A 26,436-nucleotide genomic window follows, 5' to 3' on the forward strand; every position below is an offset into this window, starting at 1 on the left:
GAGTGGAAGCACGATGGCAAAGGCGAACGTGTTCATTGAAAGCAGCGTGGCACGCGTGTCCGGGCGATTCGTGGCGTGAATACGAGCGAGTTGCTCGTTCTAATGACCTACTCCCCACGTGGCCGAGGGGACCGCGGTTCGCGTCGAGCAAAGTCGAGTTCAGTCGTCGCCTGACCGGGGTCTGGGCCTTCTCCATGGGCCTGACTCGTTGACGCCCGATGCCAGAGCTGGGCCTTCGTTCTTTTCCTTCGTGAACACGGTACGTGCTCAAGCAGGGACTTTTGACCCTGAATACCGGTTCGGTGCCTGAGTTCCGGTTGCCATGCAGAGCTGTGTGTCGAGTGAAATAGTCGGAGGGTTTTGTCATGCAAAGAGAAAGGATTGCAAGAAGCACAGTGCACGGATAAGAGTGGCTTTCGAATTGCAATGATATATAATCTTACATACTCACGTTATACATAAAACATGAATTGAGAATTATTTAAGAAGTATATCGACATAGTGACTTTGGTATCAGAGTAATCTATTGGTGCAATTTATTGACGAAAAGAAGTGTAGAATGGGTTTATCGATGAAGCGACGTATGAGTCAAGTAGCAGTACATTAATAACATAAAGTGTGAAAAGTAGATGCAGAGAAATGCATGAGTATAATTAGAAATGAGGCGAGATAACAGATGATATTAACTAAAGTTGTATATTGGTGTATCGTAGTGTAATGTGTTGATAAAAATAATACATAAATGAAATAGTATATTGTTGCAGTAACTTGATAATTCTGCAAGTTATTATACTACTGAAAAATAAATAAGAGAAAATGATGTGTAGGATAGTATATCGACCAATTTGCCTTACAACTATAGTAAATTATTTACATAGGAAAGTAAATCTACCAAAGAAAATTTAGTCAGTAGATTAATTTCTATTTCTCGATACTCGGAGTATGTGGTGTCGAAAGACATTTAGGTTTTCCAACGCACTTTTATCAGCACCAGCTTTCAAATATCGATTGTTGATTTTAGATAGATAATTATCGTAAAAGGTCAAATGGGTGCGTCATACGAATATACACGTGGCATAATATAGAAAATGTACGACAATTTGTTCAACCTTAATGCAGTTTAATTAATTAATAAAAGTACATCACAACGTTCTTCCATAATCGTACATATTTTCACGGGAGAAACTTCCGTACGAGATTACTAAATAACATGAAATAGCAAATTCTAATGAATACCATTCATTCTCATTCTCGGAATACGGAATACACATATATAGGGAGGAAAAAAAAGAGAGGAAGAGAGAGGAGCAATTTTAACTCTCGTTGCACCTCGCCGTTGACCTACATACCAGTTAACGCGTTATTCGAAACTTATGATTAAGCATTATGCATTGTTAACCCGGTGCGCTAGAACCGATTTGTTGCATCGATCCACATCCTCGCTACCATTTTGCTACGTTTTGTCTGTGAAAGTATCTTTCCCTTGTGCAATCGTCGGCCGTCAGGACAGTTTGAAATTTTCAAAAAAATCGATTTCTTTTTTTGTTTTGTTTTAAATAGTAGTTTGAAGCCTTGGAAATAAGATACAAAATCCTAGCCTTTAAAACGTTTTATTTATAATAATAAATCCGCAGATAGAGAATAATTGAATTTGTATCACTATTTACAACTTTGAGCAGTATTATAAAGTGTAAATAGAGAATCATTATATAATTATATAATTATTATAAAGTGTAGGTAGAGAATAATTGAATTTGTATCAATATTTACAACTTTGAGCAGTATTATAAAGTGTAAATAGAGAATAATTATATAATTATATAATTATTGTAAAATGTAGGTAGAGAATAATTGAATTTGTATCACTATTTACAACTTTGAGCAGTATTATAAAGTGTAAATAGAGAATAATTATATAATTATTATAAAGTGTAGACAGAGAATAATTGAATTTGTATCACTATTTACAACTTTGAGCAATATTATAAGGTGTAAATCGTGTGATTCAAATATTACTTTTGGTGAATCGAATATTAGGGGACTTGGATTCAATTTAGTTGTGAATTGCAAGAACTGCAAGAGCCATGATATATAAGTAAAAAAAGTAAGTAAAGGATACATATGAAAAATGACGTTCTGAAACTTTAAACGCGTTTTTCTCGAAACTAGGTTTTTAGAAACGGTGTGCAAGATATCTCGGAATCTAACTAACCGATTACTGTGAAACCTGATACGTATCTTTAGTGTAACATTTACTAGGGATTGACGATCGAACATTTTTTAATTTTTAACAATTTCGAAAAATATAAACAAAAAAACTACTTTCATAATTTTCATAGAAATGAAAATGTTGGATCGTCAATCCCTAGAGAATATTGTTTACTTTTGAACTTTTTTTACCTTTTTGTTGCAACTAATCCTGTTTCGCTGGAATCATGCACACCGATAGGCGATAGAGAAAGAAAATGTTAAAAAGTTAAATAAGAGCCGTCTTTTTTCCCCTTTTAATGTTGCTTTTTATAGTTCATAATGTGTTAAAATAAAGCACAAAGGCTCACGTCAATCAAACATGTACGTCTGTTTTACCAGCCCTCCAAAGTATTTGTAATTTTTAGTCCCGTCAAACTGTCCTGCCCCCTTAATTAAAACAGGCAAGCTTTCATCGGTTCGACTACTAGACGCTTCACTCTTCAAATTTATCTTGCCCCGCTGTTCCTTTTTCCTCCTGCTCGACTTCTAATTACCAGCAAACATTTCCCATGCACGGCGTATGCACGTTCTTAAGACAGATTTCGCTTGGCTGGCAAAGCGATATTCCGGACTTTCTCTCTCTTCTTCTTTTTTTTTTTTTCGTTTTTTAATTAATCCCAAACACAGAATCTCGAATTTCCGAGAGGAGGTGGCGAGAACGCGAGCTGCTTTACATTTATCGATCCTACGTCTCTCCGCCCCTACGGATGGAGAGACTTCGGTTTGCTTGTTTTCCCTGGAACCTAGTTTGCACTACTAAATTTCCATTTTCCCGACACGCGGTGAATTTCCGTCGGGGGAACTTCCGATTTGCACGCGGGTCGCGTCCCGTTCACCCGGACGGTGGACGCGATTTTGAATTTTCTTACCTCGAGGAGAGATATCGCGACAGCCTCGTGCAGTTCACACTTTTCGTTAAGTTTAATGTATGCCGAATCTGTGCCGTTTCTTTTCCTCGCATCGAGCGTTCACATGTGTATTTTTCTCGATTCATATTCTAGAATTTTCTCGCCTTTTCCCAAGTCGAAATTAAATATTCGCTATGTCTCGATATGTGATCCTCGAATCGTTGAAATATAAATCTTTTGTTAATGAATATTTAATAGATACTGCGGATTTTTATGCATTCGTACGAGATTTTAATGTACAAAATTGCAGTGTAATACGAAAAAATCTATGAAATATTTAGAGAATAACACTTTCTTGATGTTATTCCAGAAAGTTTTCCGAATAAACGTTAAGTATCTAAAGTATTTAAAAACATTGGAGTCTTTTGTTATGTTTGTTTGAAATATATGTGAAAAACTAGAATGAGTGATTTTAATTGGATTCTCTTACACGAAAGATTTCAATGTTTTTAATTGTGCTTAATTGAAAACAGGAATATTTAGTATAGTAAATATTTGATACAGTATGAAATAATTTTTCTATCAATAACACTATTAATATTTTGATACAAAATGATACCTTCGATTTTGAAGGATTTCAAAGATCGTACAAAACTATTGAAATAAAAATGATTCAAGTATTTTCGTAAATAAAAATTCGGAGTATTTGTATTCTTACTATCAACGTTAAATAGGGAATGAAAAGATTTTTATTTGAATAAATATTTTGTTTAATTTTATTCCACATCTAAATAATTAGTACGTCAGACAAAATCGATAATTAATTAAGAAGAAAGTGAATCACATTTTACGTTCATTTCACTGTATTCATAAAACGATTGAAATATAATAATGTTGCGTAACTTAAAGTAAGGAAAAAAGAGAGATACTTTGACGTGAAAAAAATATTGAAATAATATTCTTTTTAAAAGTACCGATTTTTTTTATTGGCACAGGTTGTATAACGTGTAGATCCGAACGTAAAATAACTAAAGATTCACAGTGGCAATCAAAAACTTTTGACGTGACAGTTTTCATTTTGGAAGTTTCATTTAGAAACAAAATTGGATATATAAAGCACACATCAGGTAAATTATGAAAGTTCGTTTTTACGTTGAAATATAATTTTACACTTTCAGCTTATCTTCTGAAACTTCGTTCCATTTCGTCACAGAATACAAGATATTATATACTTAATATAATAATTTAAATAAAGCGAAGCTCATTAAGAAGTTAATATTTTTTAAAAATAAATTGAAGTATTTGATGATAATCATAAATTAAGGGTTCAGAACAAAATGAACACAGGGAACAATACATAATTTTTTTATATCAAACGATAAAATCACGATTTATTTACAGAATTTTATTACGTGAAACCTTCAAACCTTGAATATGAAATGAACATAAAGGATATCTTTTGTAACAAATAATGACTTTCAACGAAGGGTATCAATTTATGGATAAAATCTTTTCTTCTTCGAAAGCAAATGAAAGATTTTTGTACCACTTGTATCATTTTTACTTTCTAAACTTCCTAAAATTTAACATTCATTAAATTCAAGCAAATGTACGTACAATTCAGTTTCAAAATTACTACTTCAAGTTCACCGACCGTTACAATCGGTCATCCTTCTTTCTGCTCTTCGCTGACCGAACAATGACAATTTATCTCGCTTTCGATCGCTTTCGTCTCGCTGCAACTCTTCGAATTAATTTTCAATTGCAAGTACTCACTCGAGGCATGATTTTCGAAAAAAACGTGTCCAGCCAACTCTCGAGTTTCATTGTACAGAGTAGTAGATTATTCGCAACAGTTCCGTGATATCAGTGTTTGTTATGGTGGTAATCTTTACTTCTGAATAACGCTTCACACTCTCACAGTATAAACTATAAGCGATCGCGGTCGTTGTGGCAACCGGTTTGCCAGTTTCTCCTTTGTGGTTGTAGGTCCTCGATGCTGTCTTCCAACTCGGAATGTCGTTCAGTTCAGTCCCAAAGCTTCGTTTAAATCGCAACGTTGTTCACTTTCTCGTATTCAATTAATTGCACAATCGTTTTCGCGCATTGTTCCCTCGTTAACCCGTTGAATCGTCGAATCCACAACGATTATATTTTAGCGGTCGGACGTGCGACAGCTGTGCACATGAAATTATCGCAACGTTACGCATCATCAAAAGTGAAATTTAATCGACAAAATTATGGTTGTTTGCCGAGAAGAAACTTTTGTCGAGGATGAAATAAAATTCGTTTCCCCTTTCTTGTCGTTTTATCGCGTTTGTGTTTAAATGTCCGCGTTAGGTCAAGTGTTTCGAGAAATTGCGTTTCTGATTTTTATTGTAACGTGTATTCGGTCATTTAACGAATTAACGGCGACGAAACAAAGGTGAATACTGGATAAAGTAAATTTTTAATTGGTCAAATCGGGAAGTGAAGTGAATTAACTGTCATTTATTATTACGCATTTATTCAGAGACAGATTTCTGTTTATTTTTTTTCATTTCGAGGCAAGTGAAGCTTTGTAGGGATTCATTCGCGTGTGAAAAATTATGCTATAGCGTATTAATATTGTTATTTGTTGCCTACTTTTATTAACTATTCATTCATGTATTTTTAAATTGTGTTCTAAATTTTTCGAGTCTATTTGTTCTTTTTCTTTTTCAAACATATTTTTTATACATGGAATTTTCTTTCCCCTATAAATATTCCTTTTTTTCTAGTGTTTTCGTAAATATATTTGATAAACCATAAAATTGCGAAACACTTTTCTACATATACCGTAGAAAAAAGAATATATCTTACAATTATGTTAACTTTATATCGTTATAAAGTGTGACTGTGTTATTTTGTAACCGTTATACGAGTTATTTTATGATTTGTGAAACTGTGTATATTTTTTCATTATTTACAATTAGTTGCAATTGTAAATTCTACTGCTCAGTTCAAGAATACTTATTTCGGTTTATGAAAATATCAATTTAGAATGGAAATATTTCATAAGAACATTTTTCGATTACTAACAACAAAATTACACACAGAAATCAATTTTTATAAAAAAGAATCAGCGAATGCAGTTTGTTTATTATATCGATCGCGAAAAGCGAAGAAAATTTTTCAAAGAACTGCGTGATTAAAGAATTAAATGTTCTGATTATAAATAATAATTATAAGTGACCGAAAATTTTTTCCTCGATAACGAATAACGATTATTGACGGGGGAATTCTATTTCGGTCGCTTATAATAGTTATCGATAAGGGAAATTCTATTTCGGTTGCTTCTAACTAGACTGCGAATTTTATAAAATAATGAAGAATGTGAAAATGTAGAAAATATGTAGGGCGTATAATATGACAATACGTAGATTATTATAATATTTAATGGAGAGAACAAATTTCTGTTTAGACTATTTTTCTTTGAAATACATATTTCCTATGCGCCTTTAAACATAAATAAAAAAAGACGAAAACATTGACGCAACTTGTCACCCGTGTTTTTTTTATGCAAACTTTGTCTCAATGTTTACTGACGTTAACCATAGTTGAGCGGTTAAAAGTGTTTTAAACATTTAAAAAATTTTCAAATATAAATGCCGATTTTATCTTGGTGAATATCTATCACCACAGTGTATCTACTTGGTCACTGTTTACTTTCTAATTGACCGACTTATCGATCTATCGAAATCAACGCACGTACTTTATGATAATTACTTGGAATTGATTTGATTGAAATTCGCTTTGTTAAACTCTGATATGCTCACGCTATAAAAGTAAATGACATCCTCGATTTATATGCTTTGTTGTCAATAATAGTTTCTATTTATATTTGCTTTTTTCAAAAATTCTTTTCTTCACGATTATTTTTGTCAACTTAGTCGAAAAGGAAGTTACGTGTTTCAGAAAAAATTTAGATATCTCTTATATTCTTTTTTTTTTTATAGATATCGCATAATCTTAGATATTAGAACGTAGAACGTTTTGAATTGATCCTTATTTTTAGAAATTTAATTTGTGTTCGTTTTCTCTATGAAAATATTATCTTAAATGTTCTTAAACTTTTTTCTTTAGAGTGGTACTTCAAGTTTTTTTTTTTAAAGCTGCTTGTTTTATATACACATTACTTTTCATTACAGTCACTTGTAGATGCTAATTACGCAAGTTTTAATTACGAGAGTTTTTTTATTTCTCTTTCTCGAAACTGAATAGCTGGCTAATCTGTAAAAAGGTGATTTCTTAAGTAATTGGGCTTTTTCCCGGCTTTGCGCCCTTTAGATAAAAGATTGAAATTCTTTCAGATTTTATAATAACGAAAATCAAACGCATTGTTATTTTTTATGGACCTCCTATTATTTATACGTTATATTGGAAAAAGAAAAATGATTATACATAATACATTGAAAATACATGGAATATCTCAAGGTTTTCTAGCCAAACTTGATCAATTTATTCTATGGACATAATAAAATTATATTATATAAATATATAGTAAATGTAAAAAATACTTGTCGATATTTTGAACCCTTATATTGTTATTTTGTACTTTAAACGTTTGTAACAAATTTTTAAATGATCGTTGTAAAAAGGAAATTTCAATTTTCAAAACCAGTGGTTTTATTTATGAAAAAAAAATTACTCAGTGTTTATAAAACTGTTCGAGTTTGCAAAATTTTTGAGAGAGACTTTACTTATTCTTTTAATGTAAAAACATCTTTGAAGACAACGAGCTCAGTATTGTAGAAGTAGAAACTTCATGCTTTAAATAAAATGAGTCCAATTGGATTATTTTACGATCTCACAAAAGCTATGACAGTTTAAAATATCGGTAATTCACGAAGTATAATGAATACTTTTTACACTTGCTGTGAGTCATTTATTAAAAATTTGAAATACAAAAAAGAATATTGGGCTTAGCCTTCAAATTCATACCATTAGAGTGAATAATACAATAACTCAGACACAATAAATATTTATGGAAAACCAATAATAATGAAGCAATGTAAAATTTGGATTTGCAGTTGTCATTGTATGTGTGTATTTTTGTATTTTTTGTTTGATTTTCAATTTGATATTTTGTTAAGCTTCATTTTCAAGAAGCAGTTACTCTTATTTCATACAATTGTTTTTCGCAAGATGTGCACATGTTATTTTCGTTACAAGCAAAAATCTTCTAATAATAATAAAATAATAAAAATAATATTAAGTACAGTAAAATCTTGATTGTAATTATTAAAGCATTGATTAATAGAAAATTTAAGGATAAAAATAATAAAGTAAGCTTGTAAAAATAATGAAGAAACAGAAGCAGAAGTCAAAGTAACAAAGAATTTAATTTAGTAGCTGCAAAGAGCGTTCTAGTTTCTATGGTACAACCGAGAAGAGGATAAATACTGCATTCTTCTGTCAAAGAAGAAAGAATAACATTTTTTTACTTAAGACATTTTCTTTTCAAGAAAATTGATATTAAAAATTTTAACAATTACTCGGACGTACGTGCAAGAATAAATGAAAAAACGTGAAATAAAATTTTTCACTTTAAGACTTCGTTTTCAAACAAATTTTTAAAAGTTGCCTAAATACACGTGTATTTGATATATTTTGAAATTTATCTTTCTTGGAAACAAATTTTATTTCACAATTCTACAATTTTGCTTATTTTATTATAGCACGTAGAATAACTTTCTGTCAATTATTCAATTAATAGCCTAATTCAAGTATACATTTGACAAATATTCAAACTCGTTCTTTCTTTGAGATGTCACGTGAAAAAAAAATTTTATTCTATATGCATTTTATTTTTTCTATCTAGAATTTCTATTTCTAAAATAAATAATTTCTTATATTTCATACATAATAGAATTGTTCGATTATTCAATCAGTTTGAACAACTAACTAATCTACTCTATTTATACAATAGGAAACTACTATTTATATATATATAATAATACAACGAAATAATATGCTTGTGATTTCCAGGGGCCAGATTTTATCGCTACAACTATGCGCCTCCAAATTTGTAGTTTGATATTTTTCGTGAGTGTACTAGTGGCGAGGCAAGTTTCAGCCCATGGAAGACTGATAGAACCACCATCGAGGGCTTCGATGTGGAGATACGGTTTCGATACTCCACACGACTACAACGACCACGAATGCTATTGCGGAGGATTTACTAGGCAATGGCAACGAAATAAGGGAAAGTGCGGAATATGTGGCGATGCTTGGGACACACCAACGGTAAGACACGAACTTTTTGCAAAATTAGCTCGATAACAATATATGGATTCCCGCATAACGCCTAATTCATACAATGCAATAAACAGTCCCGTATAACGCGTAAGATAAATTTTAACATTTCGACTTTTTTTTTTTGGTTTAGAAACACTTTTCCATCTTAGGCATTAATATTAAAATTTTTGAATTTCAATTCAATAATAGTATTTTTTAGCAATAATATATTTTATAATATAGTGCTACTTTTGTATAGTTTTAATTATATTGTTTAATTATATTAAATTATTCATTGGGCAGATCGACTTAAAATTATTTTCAATGAGACATGTTGATAAACAGGTGAATGTATCTATTTTGCCTAATTCCTTATATATATATATATATATATATATATATATGTGTGTGTTAATTATTAATTTATTATACATAAATATTTAATTACTAATTTAATCATCATAATTAATTTATTAAAATTAAAAAATTTTTTTTAATAATTATAAATATATTAATATAATTGATATATATAATTTAATAATTATATATATAATTATATATATAATTTAATATATATATTAATATAATTTAATAATTATATATATATTAATATAATTAATAAAACTTTGTAGTTTTCTAAAGTTAACTTCACGTTTGTTTCGGATGAAATATACTTAAAGAAAGCAATAGAAAGTAATTCCTACTGGCCTAAATTAAGAATTATTAGGTGATTCTTAATTAAAGATTAATTTAAAAATTTAACTTAATTTTAATTTTTAGGTATAATAAAATTAGTGCAATAATCACTTAAATGGTATCATAATATTTAAACAAATAAATAAAAATAAATAAACAAATAAAAAATAAATAAAAATAAATAAATAAATAAAAATAAAAATATTTAAAAATTACATCTATAAGAATTTTAAATTTGCCTATCAGTCAAAAGTCACAGCTTGTACCATATGTAAATTGGAGATAAAATTATATGAACCAATACAATACATTCATCATGGAATAAGTTCTCTATATTTGTAGATTTCTATATACCTGTATTGTTCTAGCTAGTTTTCTTTTCCCATGTTGTTACTAAGTAGCATATAATCTTGAAAAATTAATTTATACATAAATAAATATTATGATTTAATTTAGAATTCAGTCCAAATTAATTTGAAAAGATACAATTAATATTATTGTGAAAATTATTTTCCTCAGAATAATTAATTATAAATTTCTCTGAAGATTCAATTGTTCATAATGTTAATATTTTATAATTATAAAATTATATTATTAGTATAGTTTATTATTATTATAATAATTTGTAGTTTATTGACAAAAAATTAGTCTACACGTATAATAGATCTTTTACCAATATACACGTTTTATATCAACACTGACTTCATTTTATATATTATGAAATGAATATGTTTGAATATATATAGTAAAAAAAGTATGCAATAATTATCACGTAACGAAATATTATATTAATTATCAATATGAAATAAATATGCAATAAGAATATATCCAAACTTTTTGCTGGCACTATTATATAGAAATTTAAAAAGCTTCTAATCTATTTTAATATATGTATCTCATTATAATAACTTTTCACTTATTTGCAATTTTTATAATGCTCAATTATAATTTCAGCTGATTCGTTAATTAAAGGTATAGATGCAATTATAAGTAATTAATTTAAAAAAAAGTAAATAAATTTTGCGTATCACGTTATTGCCAGTTTTCACAAATATCTTAAATCGTTATTTTATTTCTGGCAGGATACAGCTTATTTCGAAGTGAGATGTAATATGAAGGAAATTTGTAATACATTGTCAACGTGAAGTTAATTGCCAATTTTACGAGAAGTTTATATCAAAGATAACTCAATTTGAGAACATGCAGAAATTCCTTAATAGGTTGCTTACCATCCTTTTCGCGTTTATGCGAATTTTGAAGCCGTTTAACTACTATTAATAGTACACGAAAGACCCACAATTTTCTACGAAATTATAGTTAGGAAGGGCTAAAATATATTTGTACGAAAAATATTTCTTGTTTCGAAAATACTCAAGAAATAATTTTTTACTTAATGGAGAAGCTGTGAGCATGAGATGATTTTCCTTGAAACAAATACAGACTGAAGCTAAAGCTTAGAAACAAATATTGAATAAAATTTTTCTTCTCTAGAAATTTAATCTGATAGTATACAGTTCTTTTATGAATTACTTTAAAAAAGTACAACAAAGTTGCTTTGTCAACTATATAATTATAATTGATTTCAATTTTAAAAATTTCAATTATTCGTCTGTAAAAGTCGCGTAGATATTGCATACAAATACAACAAATGAAATATGCCACTCGAAAAGCTGTGTCTAAGCTGTAGCTGCACACGTATGAAATGAATTTTCAAATTCGATTTCGTCGGAAACTAAATCTCAAATAGAAAAAAATTTTTTCTATTTTTCTCGCAAATAATCACCGCATGCTCGCTTGTACGTATTATTCGAACGCACTCTGCGTACATAATTACCTGTTTATAATTTAAAGATACACATTTAATACGTTTCATTTAATAATTGATTACTCGAAATTTCTCGAAACTCAGATGACAAAAAGTGTAAAATCAATGAATAAAGAATCATTCACAGCATGAATAAAGAATACTTGATTCCTGTATATCTCGAATGTTCGATGCTTCATGAACGCTCGATGATTGGTTTTTATTTTTAATGATACAAACAGATATGCGATCAATCGTAATTCTGAAACGGATAATGTAAAATATCTGAATTGAAAAAAATTGCCCAAAAAAATATTTTACTATATCATCATCAACGGTAGACTCTGAAACACTTTTCAGTATATTTGGCATTATAGTCGATGGAAAAAGAAATAGATTAAATCCAGAAAAAGTTTGGACGTAGTATTTTTAAAAGGAATCTGGATTAAACTATTGTTTTATTTATATTTTGTTTAACTGTATTTTGTTTAACAATAAAAATTTATATAAAACTGACTGACCAGTTCTTGAAACAAGAAATTTCTCGTACAAAATAAAATCAACACTTCAAATTCCGAGAATTTCGAGTTTCGAAAGTTTCGAGAGTTTTGAAACCCTTGCCAAGTTTCTCATTCGAGTTTCGAGAATTTAAAAGGATTGGTTTCCAATTCATCTCTCGTATTTAGTAGCAGATATTCTTCGCTGAATGAAAAAAGAATGAATGTTCGAGGTTTAGAAAGAGCTTTCATGTATTTTTCATTTCCTCACACGTCTCCAATATCAACTTATTCTAAAGCATGCAATATGAACTGTAATGTTACCTGAGAAAAATTAGTTTAGCAACGAAAAAAACAAGCAATTCAAGTAAACTTCCTGGATAGATGAAAAAAAGTCTAGTTTAAAATCTTCTAGTTTAAAATTCAGATGTATCAGAAGTTGATTTTAATACATGTAATTAACATAATTGTGTTACAAGTTTGAATTACATTTGCACTTCACCTGAAAAAAATTCAACGAAGATAAAATATACAATGAAGCTAAATTCTCACGTAATTATAATATTCAGTTATTTTTAAATATTATAGATAGATATATATGAGTGTATCATTACGTATGACATAACTTATTCAGAAAATTATAGTTAACATTAATTTCATTCAAAGATTAGTTGTAAGATGATTCTCATCAACAAATTTTGAACGATAGTCCTATTGGTCTATTTAATTCTAAGAACATTGTATTCAAATTACGCTAACGTATACTTAAATGAAATTGGACATTTTATATGTTACAATTTTAACATTATAGCTTATTGTAAATGAGCAGTGTCATATTACATTATGAAGTTATTACATTTAAAATAAGAAAATTTTAACAATTAACTCTTGTAATTATACATAGGATTTTATATGAATTTATATTTCTCAGAACATAATTACAAAAAGAAACTGCGATTAAAAATTCGCATATTTTCATATGTTTTAATTATTGTAGGAAATAACTAAACTTTGAATGTTTCATATATGTTTCATACGTACATGCAGTTTGTATAATTTTGAAATTTCCTATAAAAATCCGTCAATAGTCTAGTTCTTTTGTACAAGAAAAAATTTCAACACATTCGAGCTCCAATCGATTTTCCAACCTCATCATGGAAAGGGATGAAATAAATTTGTTTCTTTTGCCATACTTTTATTACCTACGTGTTATTTCAAATTTCTGTTATTATATTTTTATTATCGATGTATCATTGTAGTTTCAGAACTCGTTTTACTGTAATAATAAAAAATAAACATAATACAAATATAAATATAAATATAAAATAATAAATAAAATAAATAAAAAAGATTTTTTAAACACAAAGACCGTAGTTCTCCATTCGTGATTTGAATGTGTTAATCGAATGTCGTATCGGTATCCCGATAAAAATGGTAAATCCCCTGTTCTCGCGCGACTCACGCGATATTGAAATTTTCGATTTGAATTGAAATTTACCTAACGGGACTTTTCCAGGAAGCCTTAACTCCCACACGAACTAGAATCTAACTGTATTAAAGAAGCATTTGAAACTCTTATAAGGAAGCACAGCTGGAGGACAAATGATCCGAGTAACGATATATTACATTAATCGTGCATCGATATTGGAAACTATTCGAGAAATAACTGATCATAGGACCGAAATATCTTTTATCGTTATTGTGTGCCATCGATCAATTTCATGCACCATGTTTTCTACTTCAGCTTACGTATTACGAAACTTATTTGACGTATTAAATTGATTCGCCGTAATAACGGTGGGAGATGAAATGGAAGAAGATTTATTAGAAGATCAATAATTTGACTCTTTTTCTTTCAAGTTTCAACTCTTTTCATAAGTATTACAACTTTTATTCTGGTTCTCTTCTCGTTCGCGACTTATCACTTAATCTGCTTTGGCGACATAATTACGGTAATTATATTTAGGACAAGTAAATTTATTTTACCCCGAACAGTTGTTTTTATTTTGGTCTATTTTTTAGTTTACCTGAAAATCAGAGATGTTTCAACGAAGAATCCAGCGAAATATATACGAGGTTTTAGTCACGTAACTGGGACAAGCTATGCCTCTTTTGCTTGCAAACAGAAAAAAAAGGGGTGACAGAGGGAAAAAATTGAATCGTTTAAAGAGCTTTCCTTTCCTCGTGGAATTCCCTTTTTTCCCCCTTTTAACCACGACACATTTTTACATTCATTACGCATCGTAACAAATTAATTCAACGTAATTACAATTGTTAAATAAAGATCACGTCCCCCGTATCTTTCGACCATATACTATACTATAATATTATAGTATAGTATATACTATAATACTATTAGACCATATACTATTACTATTACTCGACCATATACTATACTATAATATTACAGTATAGTACATACTATAATACTATTAGACCATATACTATTACTATTACTCGACCATATACTATACTATAATATTACAGTATAGTACATATACTATTAGACCATATACTATTACTATTACTATTACTCGACCATATACTATACTATAATATTACAGTATAGTACATACTATAATACTATTAGACCATATACTATTACTATTACTCGACCATATACTATACTATAATATTACAGTATAGTACATATACTATTAGACCATATACTATTACTATTACTATTACTCGACCATATACTATACTATAATATTACAGTATAGTACATACTATAATACTATTAGACCATATACTATAATATTATTATATACACATAACAGTGAAAAGCAGAACAAAAAAGTAAACCACTGTATTAAGCATTAAATTTAGGAAGAAACATTAAATTGCATGAACGAAAGGAAGGAAGATGCGTCAAACGAGACGATTCCATTGTAAAGTTCGTGTAATTATCTCCTGGCAACATTCTTGCAACACGGAATAAATTACTATTTGCGGTTTTCCGGTCTGTCGGGCGGACATACACCCGTTGCAACAACACCACGTGTTTCAACACCAACCCGAAAAATACACCTTGCAAACTTACAAACCTGAAATTTCTTGTTTAATTGTCAAACATCGAAATAGAAGAGAGGAAGCAGAAATTAAGCAACGAGAATTGAAGAAAAGAATAACGTAATGCAATTTTTTACATTCAACGTACGAGAATTGCTTTACTTTACATTCTGCGGTTTGTCCAATTAAATTCAGTTTATTTCACTTTCTGTGATTTTTCACCTTCGTTGCGAGATGGCTATACGAATTTTGTAATTTAAGTGAATTTTGTAGTTGAATGAATTTGTAGGGAACAAAAATGGACTTTATTATTATGGCAATGAAAATTGATTAAACTGAATAATTAAATTCAACGGTTAAATATGCATAAATATATGCACGTTTTTATTGTTAATTACATTTACACATTCATATTTTTAATAAATGAATGAAACGAATCATCATTTCTTACTTTACTCTTATAGTAAAGGAAACTCATTTTAAGAAATTATACACTACAGCAAAAAATTTACAAAGAATAATAATATTATTATATATGCAATTTAATCCTTGATCCTCCAAAGATATTCGTTTGTACCCTTCATAAATTTATCATTATCCAAAAGATCCTCCAACTGTCCTAATTGATTATAAAGAGTTTAATCGCGTTGAAACTCTTTATCACTTACTTGCATTACTCTAAATTTCCATTTCATTCCACCAATTAACCGGATCTAACTATTGCGAATTTTACGATCATATTTTTGTAATACTTTTCACGGAACCGACATATATTATGACTTGCCAGAGTTAGCCTTGCTAACATGTCACATGCATCATTTACTTTTCGTATAAAGTTTCTTGTCGGAATTTTACAATCTTCAATTTGAAGTTCAAACTTTTGGTAGGACTTGGAAGTAAGTTGGCAACTGTAATTCTACATTTTGTAAATGTAGTAAATTTTCTATAGAAAGCAAATATTTGTGTACATATGTTTTATATATTTATACCTTAAAATAATAATTAAAAATAATTAGGAAATCCAGCGAAGATGTACAACTCCTCGATGAAAAATTGTTGATAATTTAAACTTTGTAAAAGAAGTTTAATTTCATTTTTCAAATTTTACTTTGACAATCCTGAATTCTTTTTAAAGATGGTTTTACATCGTGTAGCATGTGGGAAAGTGAGGATACTATTTTCTCGAGATTTGTGTTTGAAAAATTCAAACAATATTAAAGAAATTGCCTCTTTATAATAACTACTTAAAACTTGCTGTACGACTTTTTCTCTCATTATTTTATTAAATTTTGAACATTAGAGTTAGATGACGAAATGTTAGGATTTTTTAAATTTTTCTCTAATATTTAAAGTTCAATAAAACAGTGAAAAAAAAATGCATAGCAACTTCTAAGGAAATTTCAATCTTTAAACATATTTTTCAATGTTTTTAAACATGCGTTTAAATTTTTATAATTCTTGAAGTATTCTTACTTTCCATCCGCAGCGTGATGTAAAATCATCTCTGAAAAAAAAAAAAAAAAAAAAAAACGAACTCAGGACTTTCAATGTAGAGTTGTATGATTTTTTTAGTAATATATTATTAAAGTATATTTAGTAATATATTATATTTTTTTAATAAATTATTAAAGCTTACAAAGCTGTAATAATTTAAATTATCAACAATTGATACGTCCCTATGTGGCAAATACTATTTTCTAAATAATAAAAACTAAATAATAAAAACTGACAAACACGCAACGAGTATTCGAGTATGTTTTCGAGAGAACTTTCTAAAAAACTGTCTTGCAACTGAGGAAAAAAATTTTCCTGTTGCAGCCTCGACTGCACGAGACCGGTGGCAAATACGGAAACGGAGTGATAGTAAGGAAATATCGAACAGGTTCGGTGATACCGGTCCGTGTGGAACTTACGGCGAATCATCATGGCTACTTTGAGTTTCGTACGTGTGCGATGACCTACAAGGGCAAAGAAGTCGATCAGGGATGTCTGGACCAGCACCTGCTACGCTCGAAGAACGGATCGATTAGATATTATCCCGGGCCGGGGAACAAGATTTTCGAAGCTTTCTACAAATTGCCAGACGACCTGACTTGCGCTCAATGCGTCTTTCAATGGAGATACGTGGCTGGAAATAATTGGGGCGACTGTGGAAACGGAACAGGTATTGTACGCTGTTTTCACCATTTTCTCGTCGGCAGTATTGAGCTCGCGCTCTCGAAATTCAAATGTGAACAGCGTTTCGTTGAAAGATAGCTGCTGCTGTCTTTGGACAAAAGTATTTCAATGGCACGAAACTTCTGTTTCACTTAATTTCAGGATGAACGTTGACCTGGGACGTGTAACAAATTCAGAATGCATTCGTCTTTAAGCATTATATCTTTTGATATATTTATTCAGTGTATTGTGACATGTTATTGTTCTTGACCATCTAACAAGTAAATCAATTACCTTATCATTGATTATAAAATCGTCTATATTATACAGTGTATTCTAGTACGGACTAAACACTCAAAGAGTTAATTGGTTTTTATTTTAATCGACAGGATGCATGTCTGAAAAACACTGTTTGCAATAAGAGCTTAAATTTCATATAGACATTGAAGGGATTTCTAGTGATGTAGAAATGGTGCATAGATTATTGAATTTCAGCAAATATAGATAAAAGTTTATTTGGAGAGATGAATACGATTAAATCGTTAATATATGGGATATATACAGTTCCTACGATTTTTAAGAACCTCTGATAAACTGTTGAAAAAATGTTCCAACCAGAAGTTAATCAATATTTAGTCAGCAATAAATTACAACTATGGAAACTATGAAAAAATATTTCGTTGAATATAAAGATGAAAGTTATCTTGATTTCCTAAATGATAGTTTTTTTGACTTTATGGCATTATAATCGACATCAAGACGAACACTATCTTTTTGTGATGACTATGAAGAAGTAGATCATTCAGAGCTATCGAAAAATAGATAAAATTTACATAATTATTAAATGAAAAGTTTTAATTTTTTTTGAGGTATATAAATGTGATCTTCAGTTTTATATTTCAATTCTTTTAAAGTCAAAATGTTACAAGATGGTGAAGTTAACTTGTTAACTTCGAAAATCTCGTTTCGATTATTGGTCACTCTCATTGCAAAAGATTGGAAAGTCCAAAATAAAAGATTTTTATTGATTTACGTCTGAAGTTATCCAAAATGTAACATATGACTTTTTCAACATCGCAATTATTTAATTATTTAAAGTTTATTTTTGCTGGTAAGAATTATTTCTTTTTTTTTTATTTCAAACTGTTGTCGTTTCTGCAATAATTCATATTTTTCAAGATCCCTATTCGTTGTTTTAAATAGTATATTTATATCTGTAAATCAGTAGGAATTTCTTTAGATGTATCAGTCATTTGCAGAAATGGCGACCAGCAATAAATGTTCTAGACAATGAAATTTTGAAACTATTCTGTCATTTTTTAATAATTTAATAATTGTATTTGTATAATTTAAAATTGTAAATGTTAAAATGTTTAAAAATGTAAAGTTGCATTTATGATCCTCAAAAACATTGAAATTTTTCGCTTTAGTAATTAATAATGAAAATTAATAATGAAAACAATTCGTAAAATTTTATCTATTTTTGGACAGTCCAAAGTGATCTAACTCCTAGATTGTTAGTTGCAAAAGATGGAACATTCTATTATAAATTGCAAATAACATTTTTTTAATTTTCTATAAATGAAAGTTTATAAAATTTTGTATTTTATTTTTTCAAGAATAGTAACAAATATTTTTTAGTTAAAAGTATATATATTTTATTAACAGGTAATTTTTATTACACATAATAATATTAGTATGCTATTGAAGTATCGATGGAAAGTTTCAATTTTTATTACGTAATAAACATTACTTATCACATACATAACTGTATTATAGCTATTAATATTCATCGAGGTTTATCTTTAAGCAACCACTTTTTATTTTCAAACCTCATGTACAAATACTATCTTAAAGTTATTTATAATATTCCTATCTCGTATTTCTTAAACACAAATTTATAATTATATAATATTATTATAATAATATATAATATTATGTTCCTTAAACATATATTCCAGTATTATTTATCAGTTTTATCTACAACATTATTTGCAATCAAATTTCAATGTATCGAAAATAAACCAGAGAAATAATTGAAACGTTAAAATATAATATATCATTATATATAGTGAATTACGAGTGCTCTATCTTTGCAAGATAATTTTAGTATAAAATAAAGATATAAAAGTGACAAATACACAAATTATAAAAAAGGAATTCAATATATTAGTTTCAACTAAAAGTTGAAATTAGAAAAGTATACGAACATTGTGTCCATACAGGTGCTGTAGGTTGTGGCCCTCAAGAAGAATTTCGTTCTTGCGCCGACATTACCATCGGAGATGACGTAGAGCCTCTTCTACCTGAATCACCCGAAAAACCACCAACGAAGTCGATTCCAGGAGAAAAATCGCCGACAGAACCAACATTGGTGCCAGAATCAAGTGGGCCATATTGGTTATTCAGTATCATTATCGCTGGTACGAGCCTGCTAGTTGTGCTGGCGGCTATGGCGTTGCTTTACTCGTATTATTATCATTCTGGCCGAGCCAAAAAATGGCTTATGGAAAGACGGTTGTTGACACCTGAAAGTCCACCTGTCGCTCCACCGAGGCATAAAAAACACAACACGTTTAATGCACCACTGCAATTGTAGAAGGATATTTGTACTTGACGTGTAGGTGACCACAAAAGGGTATTGTGTGACCCTGTAATAATAGTTTTGCAAACAGCTGTTTTGACAACATTCTTTCAACATATTTTAAAGAAGGAAGAAGAATTCTCGTTTAATATCGAGAGAAATGGCCACCCTGATTTATTATTTACGATGCAATTTCTTCTATTCATTTTTTCACTTGTAATAATTTGGACGATTTTTCTGTCATACATATTTGTACGAGAAAAGTATCTTCACGACACTGTGATGACAAAGTTCTGCGTTTAGAATAATATGCGTTCACTTGCACACACATTTTCATCTTGTATATATAAATTTACATTAAACATATTTATTTTTTAAGAATTTGTGGTTCTTAGTTTCCCTTTCATTTTCTTCTTCTTCTTTTTCGTCTTAATAATAAAGTCTTCAAAATACGTTGAGAAAAAATAATTCACAAGATAACTTTTTTACTATGTATCGAGTTCTAGACATGACATTCTTGTGAAATATATAATACATACGTATTTTAAAACTTAATGAGCTCTTTAAACAAACAAGGATTTAAGAAATCAGTAATGTTGTAGTAAATTATTTTTTATTCAATAACATATTTCTAAAATCTTCGTTACTCATCTTTGGTGCAACACCATTCCCATTCACAGTTGCACTGCCGTTAGTAGCAGCGGTTTTGACAGTACGAGGTACCATAGATAATAATGTTTTGGGCATACCAAATGTAGTTCTGCTTACTGTAGTACCACCTAGAGATTTGACGGGAGCCTTCTTGCGTTCAGGCGGTTGGCTTATGGCTACACTAATTACTTTGTCACCGATTTTCATTCCATCAATAGCTAGAAGTGCTTTTGCAGCAGTACTTTCATCCTCAAATTCAACGTAAGCCAATCCTTTAGAATGGCCATTACGGTAAGTAACTATACGAACTTCTTTCAACACTCCGTAAACCTTGCAAATTTCTTCAAGATCTTCTTTTGTTGTTGATACCGGAAGTCCTAATTTAGAAAAATAAATATACTGTTTTAGAATTATAATTTTAAATATTAATTTAATCCTCAGTTGGTATAGCGGTATAATTGACATTCCAGGAACAGATAAAACCACTCTGCATTTTATAAAAATATTGAAGTTTGCCATAAAAAGTATTATATCTTATTATATCAATCATATGGGATATGTATAAAGAAATACTGGAAAAATTTGCAAAAATTATTGTTGTTAATTATGAAAAGAATGATAAAAGGAACAAAAAATAAAGGATATATTTTTCTCAATTATAATGTGATGCATATGATTAAAAACAATATTTAAAAACAAATAAATAAATAAATTTTTATTTAATTTGTCAGATTACTTTGGTTTTTAATAAGAAATTCAATATAATTTGATATTGGAAAACTAGTATATAGTACGATAATTTTTATGGAGATTTGCCATGTATTTTTAAAATTCAATCATTATTTCATTTACGATTATATAATTATGAAGAGAATTTTTACAATTTTCAATGAATTTATGGAATACCTTAGTTTGCTTTCAATATTTTTATATAAAATCATAGTATAGTTACTAATAATGATTTTTTCAACTAATCCAAAATATCATAAAAGATGAATTTACTTAAAGAAGAATATTATTTAGGTAAAGCAGATAAAAAAAAAACGATTTTATTTCTATTTTATCTGCATGGTGTGTGAATATTAGAGTCTCTCTGTATTTTATATTTATTTAAAAGATATTTACTTTTTTGATTCAATAACTGCCTTTAACCCAAGACTTGTTTTAATATATACCTTCAGTTCAGATTTTAGAACTTATGAGACCACTTTAGAGTCTGATATTTTTTATTTTCTTTTCTAATAAAAATTTCTCCATTATTTTCAATTTTTGCTGTACCATTTTATATATTTTAAACATTGAAATCTCCATTATTTTTATTTAGTCAATCTCTTAGTATTATCTAAATTAGATAAATTGCTTTTAATCTTTGCTGATTTTGTTGATATTAAATATTTAGACACTTTACATTATTTATTTTTCAAGAAATAAACACAATTATTATGTTAAATATAAGCCAAATGTAATTCAAATATATTTCCGTTGAAGATTCAAAATATTAATATCTTAATAAAGATATTTATTTTATTAATAAAATTTCAAAAAATGAACAGTTAGCAATCAAGAAATAAAGGTTTGAAATTATTCTGATTCATCTGTTCATTCAACAATACCAACTAGGGTTAAATATTACATACCTTTAACAAAAAGTTTGTTTTTCTCCAGAGAACAACTATATTTAAAACCAGGGCCTCGTGTCGTTTTGTTTGGATTGCACTTTGAAACAAACATTGGCCGTCCTCTTATAGAAACTCTATCTAGTTGTAAAGCCTTAGCAACTGCTTCCTATAAAATATTTTTAATTAAACATTTGAGTAAACATTTAATTTTTAATTAAAAAAAAATTTTGTACCGTGGAACTAAGTTGCACATAGCAAAATCCTTTACTACGTCCTTTATAATCTCGTATCATTTTAAACATTGTAATCGGTCCTGCTGGTTTTAAAGCATTTCTGACCTCTTCTTCAGTTGCAGTGTAATCTAAATTACTTATGAAAACTGTAATTTTATCATCCACTTCTTGTGTATTGTCTATATCCATTTTTTCATTTTCTGGTGCTTTGAAGCCAGGTGGTGGAATAATTTTTGATTTTTGTTCTACATCAACGTCGAGTTTTTTTTCGAAGTTCACGTGATTTTCTTTCATTTTTGGTTTTACTTGTGTTTCAACCTTCGTAATTTTTATCGGGAAACTACTTAAATTTTTCCATTTGCCAGTTTCTTCTTGTTTCCTCTTAAAAGTTTTCTTGTTTTGTAATGACGATAATTCATGATTAGAAATTTGTTGTGTTTTTTGTCTTTCTTCAGCAACTTTTTCTAATTTTTCTTTTGTTCGTGTTTCACATATTTCTATTTGTTCTAGTGTTCCTTCGTCTCGTTCAAAATCTATCCAAGAATTTGCTATACTTTCTGGCCAATCTTTCACCGAGGTCAAAGCTTTTTGAAATAATTTTCTTAAATGTTTTGTATCTCCATAACATCTATACAAAAAGAAATTTAATTTTTAGTTCAAAATAAAATCTTACACATTATAAGCTGTTATATTTATTTGAAATAAATACAAAAAATTACCTTTCTAATGAAATATATTCCAACCAGTAAGATGCCGTTGTAGAATGTCCTTGTGATAAAATATCGGCCCATAATGATCTAGCCTTTTCCATGTTATTAGCATGTATAGCTTCAGTTCTTGCCCAGTATTGTAATAAAATGCAATTGGGATCTCCTTCTAAGCCAAATGATTTTGCTAAATGTTCACAGGCTCTATTGAAAGTATTGCGTAATGTTTCTAACTGCTTTTCTTCATTGGAAGATAATCGATCAATTCTTCGTCGTAAATATTCCAAATACGTTATCCATAAATTTCTATAATCTTCTGCAGCAGAGAATCCAGTCGCTAAAGCATTTTCTAACAACATTTGAATTTCTAATACTGGTTTATTCCATTTTTCATATGACCTCATCCATTTTTGCCATATATTTGCACACCATGGAATATTTCTTGAAGATCTTTGATACACTTGATCCAAGACAGATTCAATTTTAATATTTTCTTCCAAATACTTAATATAATCAAGCCAAATTGATATCTCTAAAGTAAGATCAGTGATTGCTCTTTCATACAAAACCGTTATTCGTCCAGGATCTCCACTACGTTGCTCATATGACAAATACATTTTATATGAATCTAGAAGTTCTTCTTCAGTTTGTGCAGACACAATTCTCTCCTCATAAGGTAAACGGAGATTAAGCATTGCTAATGCACGTTCATATCCTATAGTAACAATTTTATCATCAATAATAGCTTCCGCGCCATCTCCATTACGCCATGTTTCATACTCCTCATATGTTTTTTCCATATCTAAAAGAGGGCAAGCCAATTGTCTTTTGAATAGGTTACCAATACGTTCCAATTGTTCTTTTCTTTCGGCTTGGTTCGAAGGATCAATCTAAACGTGTGAAATCTAAGTATAAAAATATGTTTTGAAAGAATTTTAATTCTCTTTCTATCATTCTGTACTTACCAATGCATATAACACAGCTTCAAACTCTCGAAATGCCTCCCATATTATTGCACCCTTAATAGTATGTAGTCCAACATCTGTTAATGCTCGTTCAAATAATTGTCGAACATTCTTTGCTGCATCCTTTTCAGTACCCATATTACCAATACTAAATTGCAGATATTCTAACCATACTTCTACACCTATGGCAAACATTTCATTATATAACAATTTACAATATATTTACTACATTGAAAGCAACTCACTTACAAAGATAATCTTTGACAGCTCGTTCACATAGTTTCACTATTTCCGATTTTTGCTCTGGCGTTACAGCTAGTTTAATTTCATCGCGCATCCAAGATAGCCAGAGTTCAGGGCTCAAAGGATATTTAGAGCTCATGTTTTCTCTAGCAGTACGTAGTCGTTCTAACTCGCCCATTTTTTGCAATTTATTGATAAGGGCTACGTGATTTGTATAATCATATGGATTTTGAGCAAGAGAAGTTTCTAAAGCTTTAACCTCTGCCTCGTCCGCATCCTCTTCATCATCTTCATCATTTTCATCATCTTCATCCTGATCATCATCAAGCTCATCGTCCATATTTTCTTCTGTCTCATTTTCAATCACTTTTGACTTGACCTCTTCGTCATTCTCTAAATCCTCGCACAAATTCTTATCCTCGTTCTTTTCATTTTCTATATCCATTTCCTCCATTTCAATTCAGAATAGAATCTTGTAATAAATTGTTATTTATCGTGATATATTTTATATGTATGCTAATAAAAATATGTATTTGTAAAAGCTGGAAACTACGTTAACAGCACGTTAATAGCCTGTACTCTTTTGTACATTAATCGAAGGTTATGTTTGGTTGTTTCTACACGATTTCTTCGAATCTGACAGTTGTCTACTGCACATGCGTGTTGTCTACTAACAGCGGTGTTCAATTCGAATTTAATACTAGAACTAGGGATATGGTCAAAATGAGCAATTCGTAATTCTTTGTGGAAATTTTGTAGATTCACAAAACTGTATTCTTAGAGACTCGAATAATTTTTCGTAAATTATATATTAATTTCTTGCATTTGGATTTCTCTGAATATTTGCAAGTTTTATATTTTAATTGTTGGTAGTTCTAATGTTAATGTACATTAAAACACATTACGAAATAGGAGACAACAAGGTAAAATCAAATTATTTCATTAATTAGAAAATGTTCTAAAAAAGAAAATTATTACCATATTATTATCATATTAAGTAAATAATCTTAAATAATATTATAATATTAAGTAAAGAATCTGAAATTGTTATTGCAGGAAAACAAATTTTTTCATTTAATAATATTTTTAATTTGTTTTACTATGTTATTAACTTCATACTACAACAATGAAATAATTTACCAAGTTATACATATATTCTACGTATATCTTACTAAGTATGTGTTATACAAGGTCTCTCAAATTTAAATGTCAAAACTTTGGGACTAATAAAAAGATCCTTTGCTCGTTTTTGCTGTATTTTAAAGGAAATCGTGAAGAGAGAAATAAAAAAGTTTTCGTTTTTTTATTTATTTATTTGTATATACTTATTTGTGTTATTGTCTACTTCATCATGTATATTATTATCTTATAATATCTATTTACTCTCTGCGGTCAATCTAGATCGTTTGTGTCCGATGTTAAATTTCATTCTTGAATTTCTTCGAAATGAATTTTTATTTTTGCTAATTGTTCTTTCGAATATTTAATTTAAACTCCGATTGTATACTAAGATAGAGACTTCAATCAATATTTCAGAATTTTTTTCAGAATTTTCAAAACCAGAAAAAAAACTAGCCGGAAATAAGCCAGACTGCTCGTAAAGGTGCGAGAAATGTAAATAATTGTCTGCGAGGGATTAATGAAAGTTTAATTGTAGCTAAACATTATTTGATACGATTTAGTATCTCATTGTTACTTTTACCTAAATGATCGACATCGAACAAACGAGAAACTGAAAATTCTTTCGTTTCTTTTTACACGATTTTCTCTAAAATGAAGTAAAAACAAGCAAATCTCTAAAGGACTATTTTCCTTTAGTTTAGTCGTTCCCTTTACACGTTCCCAAAATTATTTAATTTGGGACACCCTGTATATGACCTAGTCAGTTGTTCGTTTACGATTACAAATTCAA

General features: G+C 29.2%; 2 protein-coding genes across 4 annotated transcripts; one reads left to right on the top strand and one right to left on the bottom strand.

The window, feature by feature from the left end:
- Window positions 1-134: 134 nt before the first annotated feature.
- LOC122530081 lies at window positions 135-20,487 on the top strand. Of its 3 annotated transcripts, none has more exons than XM_043656739.1 (4): window positions 135-259; window positions 9,108-9,365; window positions 17,184-17,529; window positions 19,748-20,487. In XM_043656739.1, exons 2-4 carry the CDS (start codon window positions 9,132-9,134, stop codon window positions 20,119-20,121), a joined length of 954 nt encoding a protein of 317 aa, XP_043512674.1. In that variant the 5' UTR covers window positions 135-259; window positions 9,108-9,131; the 3' UTR covers window positions 20,122-20,487. The 3 variants fall into 3 exon arrangements, with proteins under 3 accessions (XP_043512674.1, XP_043512676.1, XP_043512675.1); XM_043656741.1 differs by lacking the exon at window positions 135-259 and adding an exon at window positions 2,084-2,104; XM_043656740.1 differs by lacking the exon at window positions 135-259 and adding an exon at window positions 5,076-5,523.
- A 215-nt stretch (window positions 20,488-20,702) lies between these two features.
- On the bottom strand, window positions 20,703-25,166 carry LOC122530072 (squamous cell carcinoma antigen recognized by T-cells 3-like). The gene is made up of 6 exons (XM_043656720.1): window positions 24,531-25,166; window positions 24,282-24,463; window positions 23,329-24,206; window positions 22,610-23,237; window positions 22,395-22,542; window positions 20,703-21,134 (listed from the first exon to the last, which is right to left on the bottom strand). The coding sequence occupies exons 1-6, from the start codon at window positions 24,976-24,978 to the stop codon at window positions 20,713-20,715; spliced, it is 2,706 nt and encodes a 901-aa protein (XP_043512655.1). The 5' UTR covers window positions 24,979-25,166; the 3' UTR covers window positions 20,703-20,712.
- Window positions 25,167-26,436: the final 1,270 nt, after the last annotated feature.

This window comes from Frieseomelitta varia, unplaced genomic scaffold (genome assembly GCF_011392965.1).
Source record: "Frieseomelitta varia isolate USP_RPSP 00005682 unplaced genomic scaffold, Fvar_1.2 scaffold_326, whole genome shotgun sequence".
Lineage (NCBI taxonomy): Eukaryota > Metazoa > Arthropoda > Insecta > Hymenoptera > Apidae > Frieseomelitta > Frieseomelitta varia.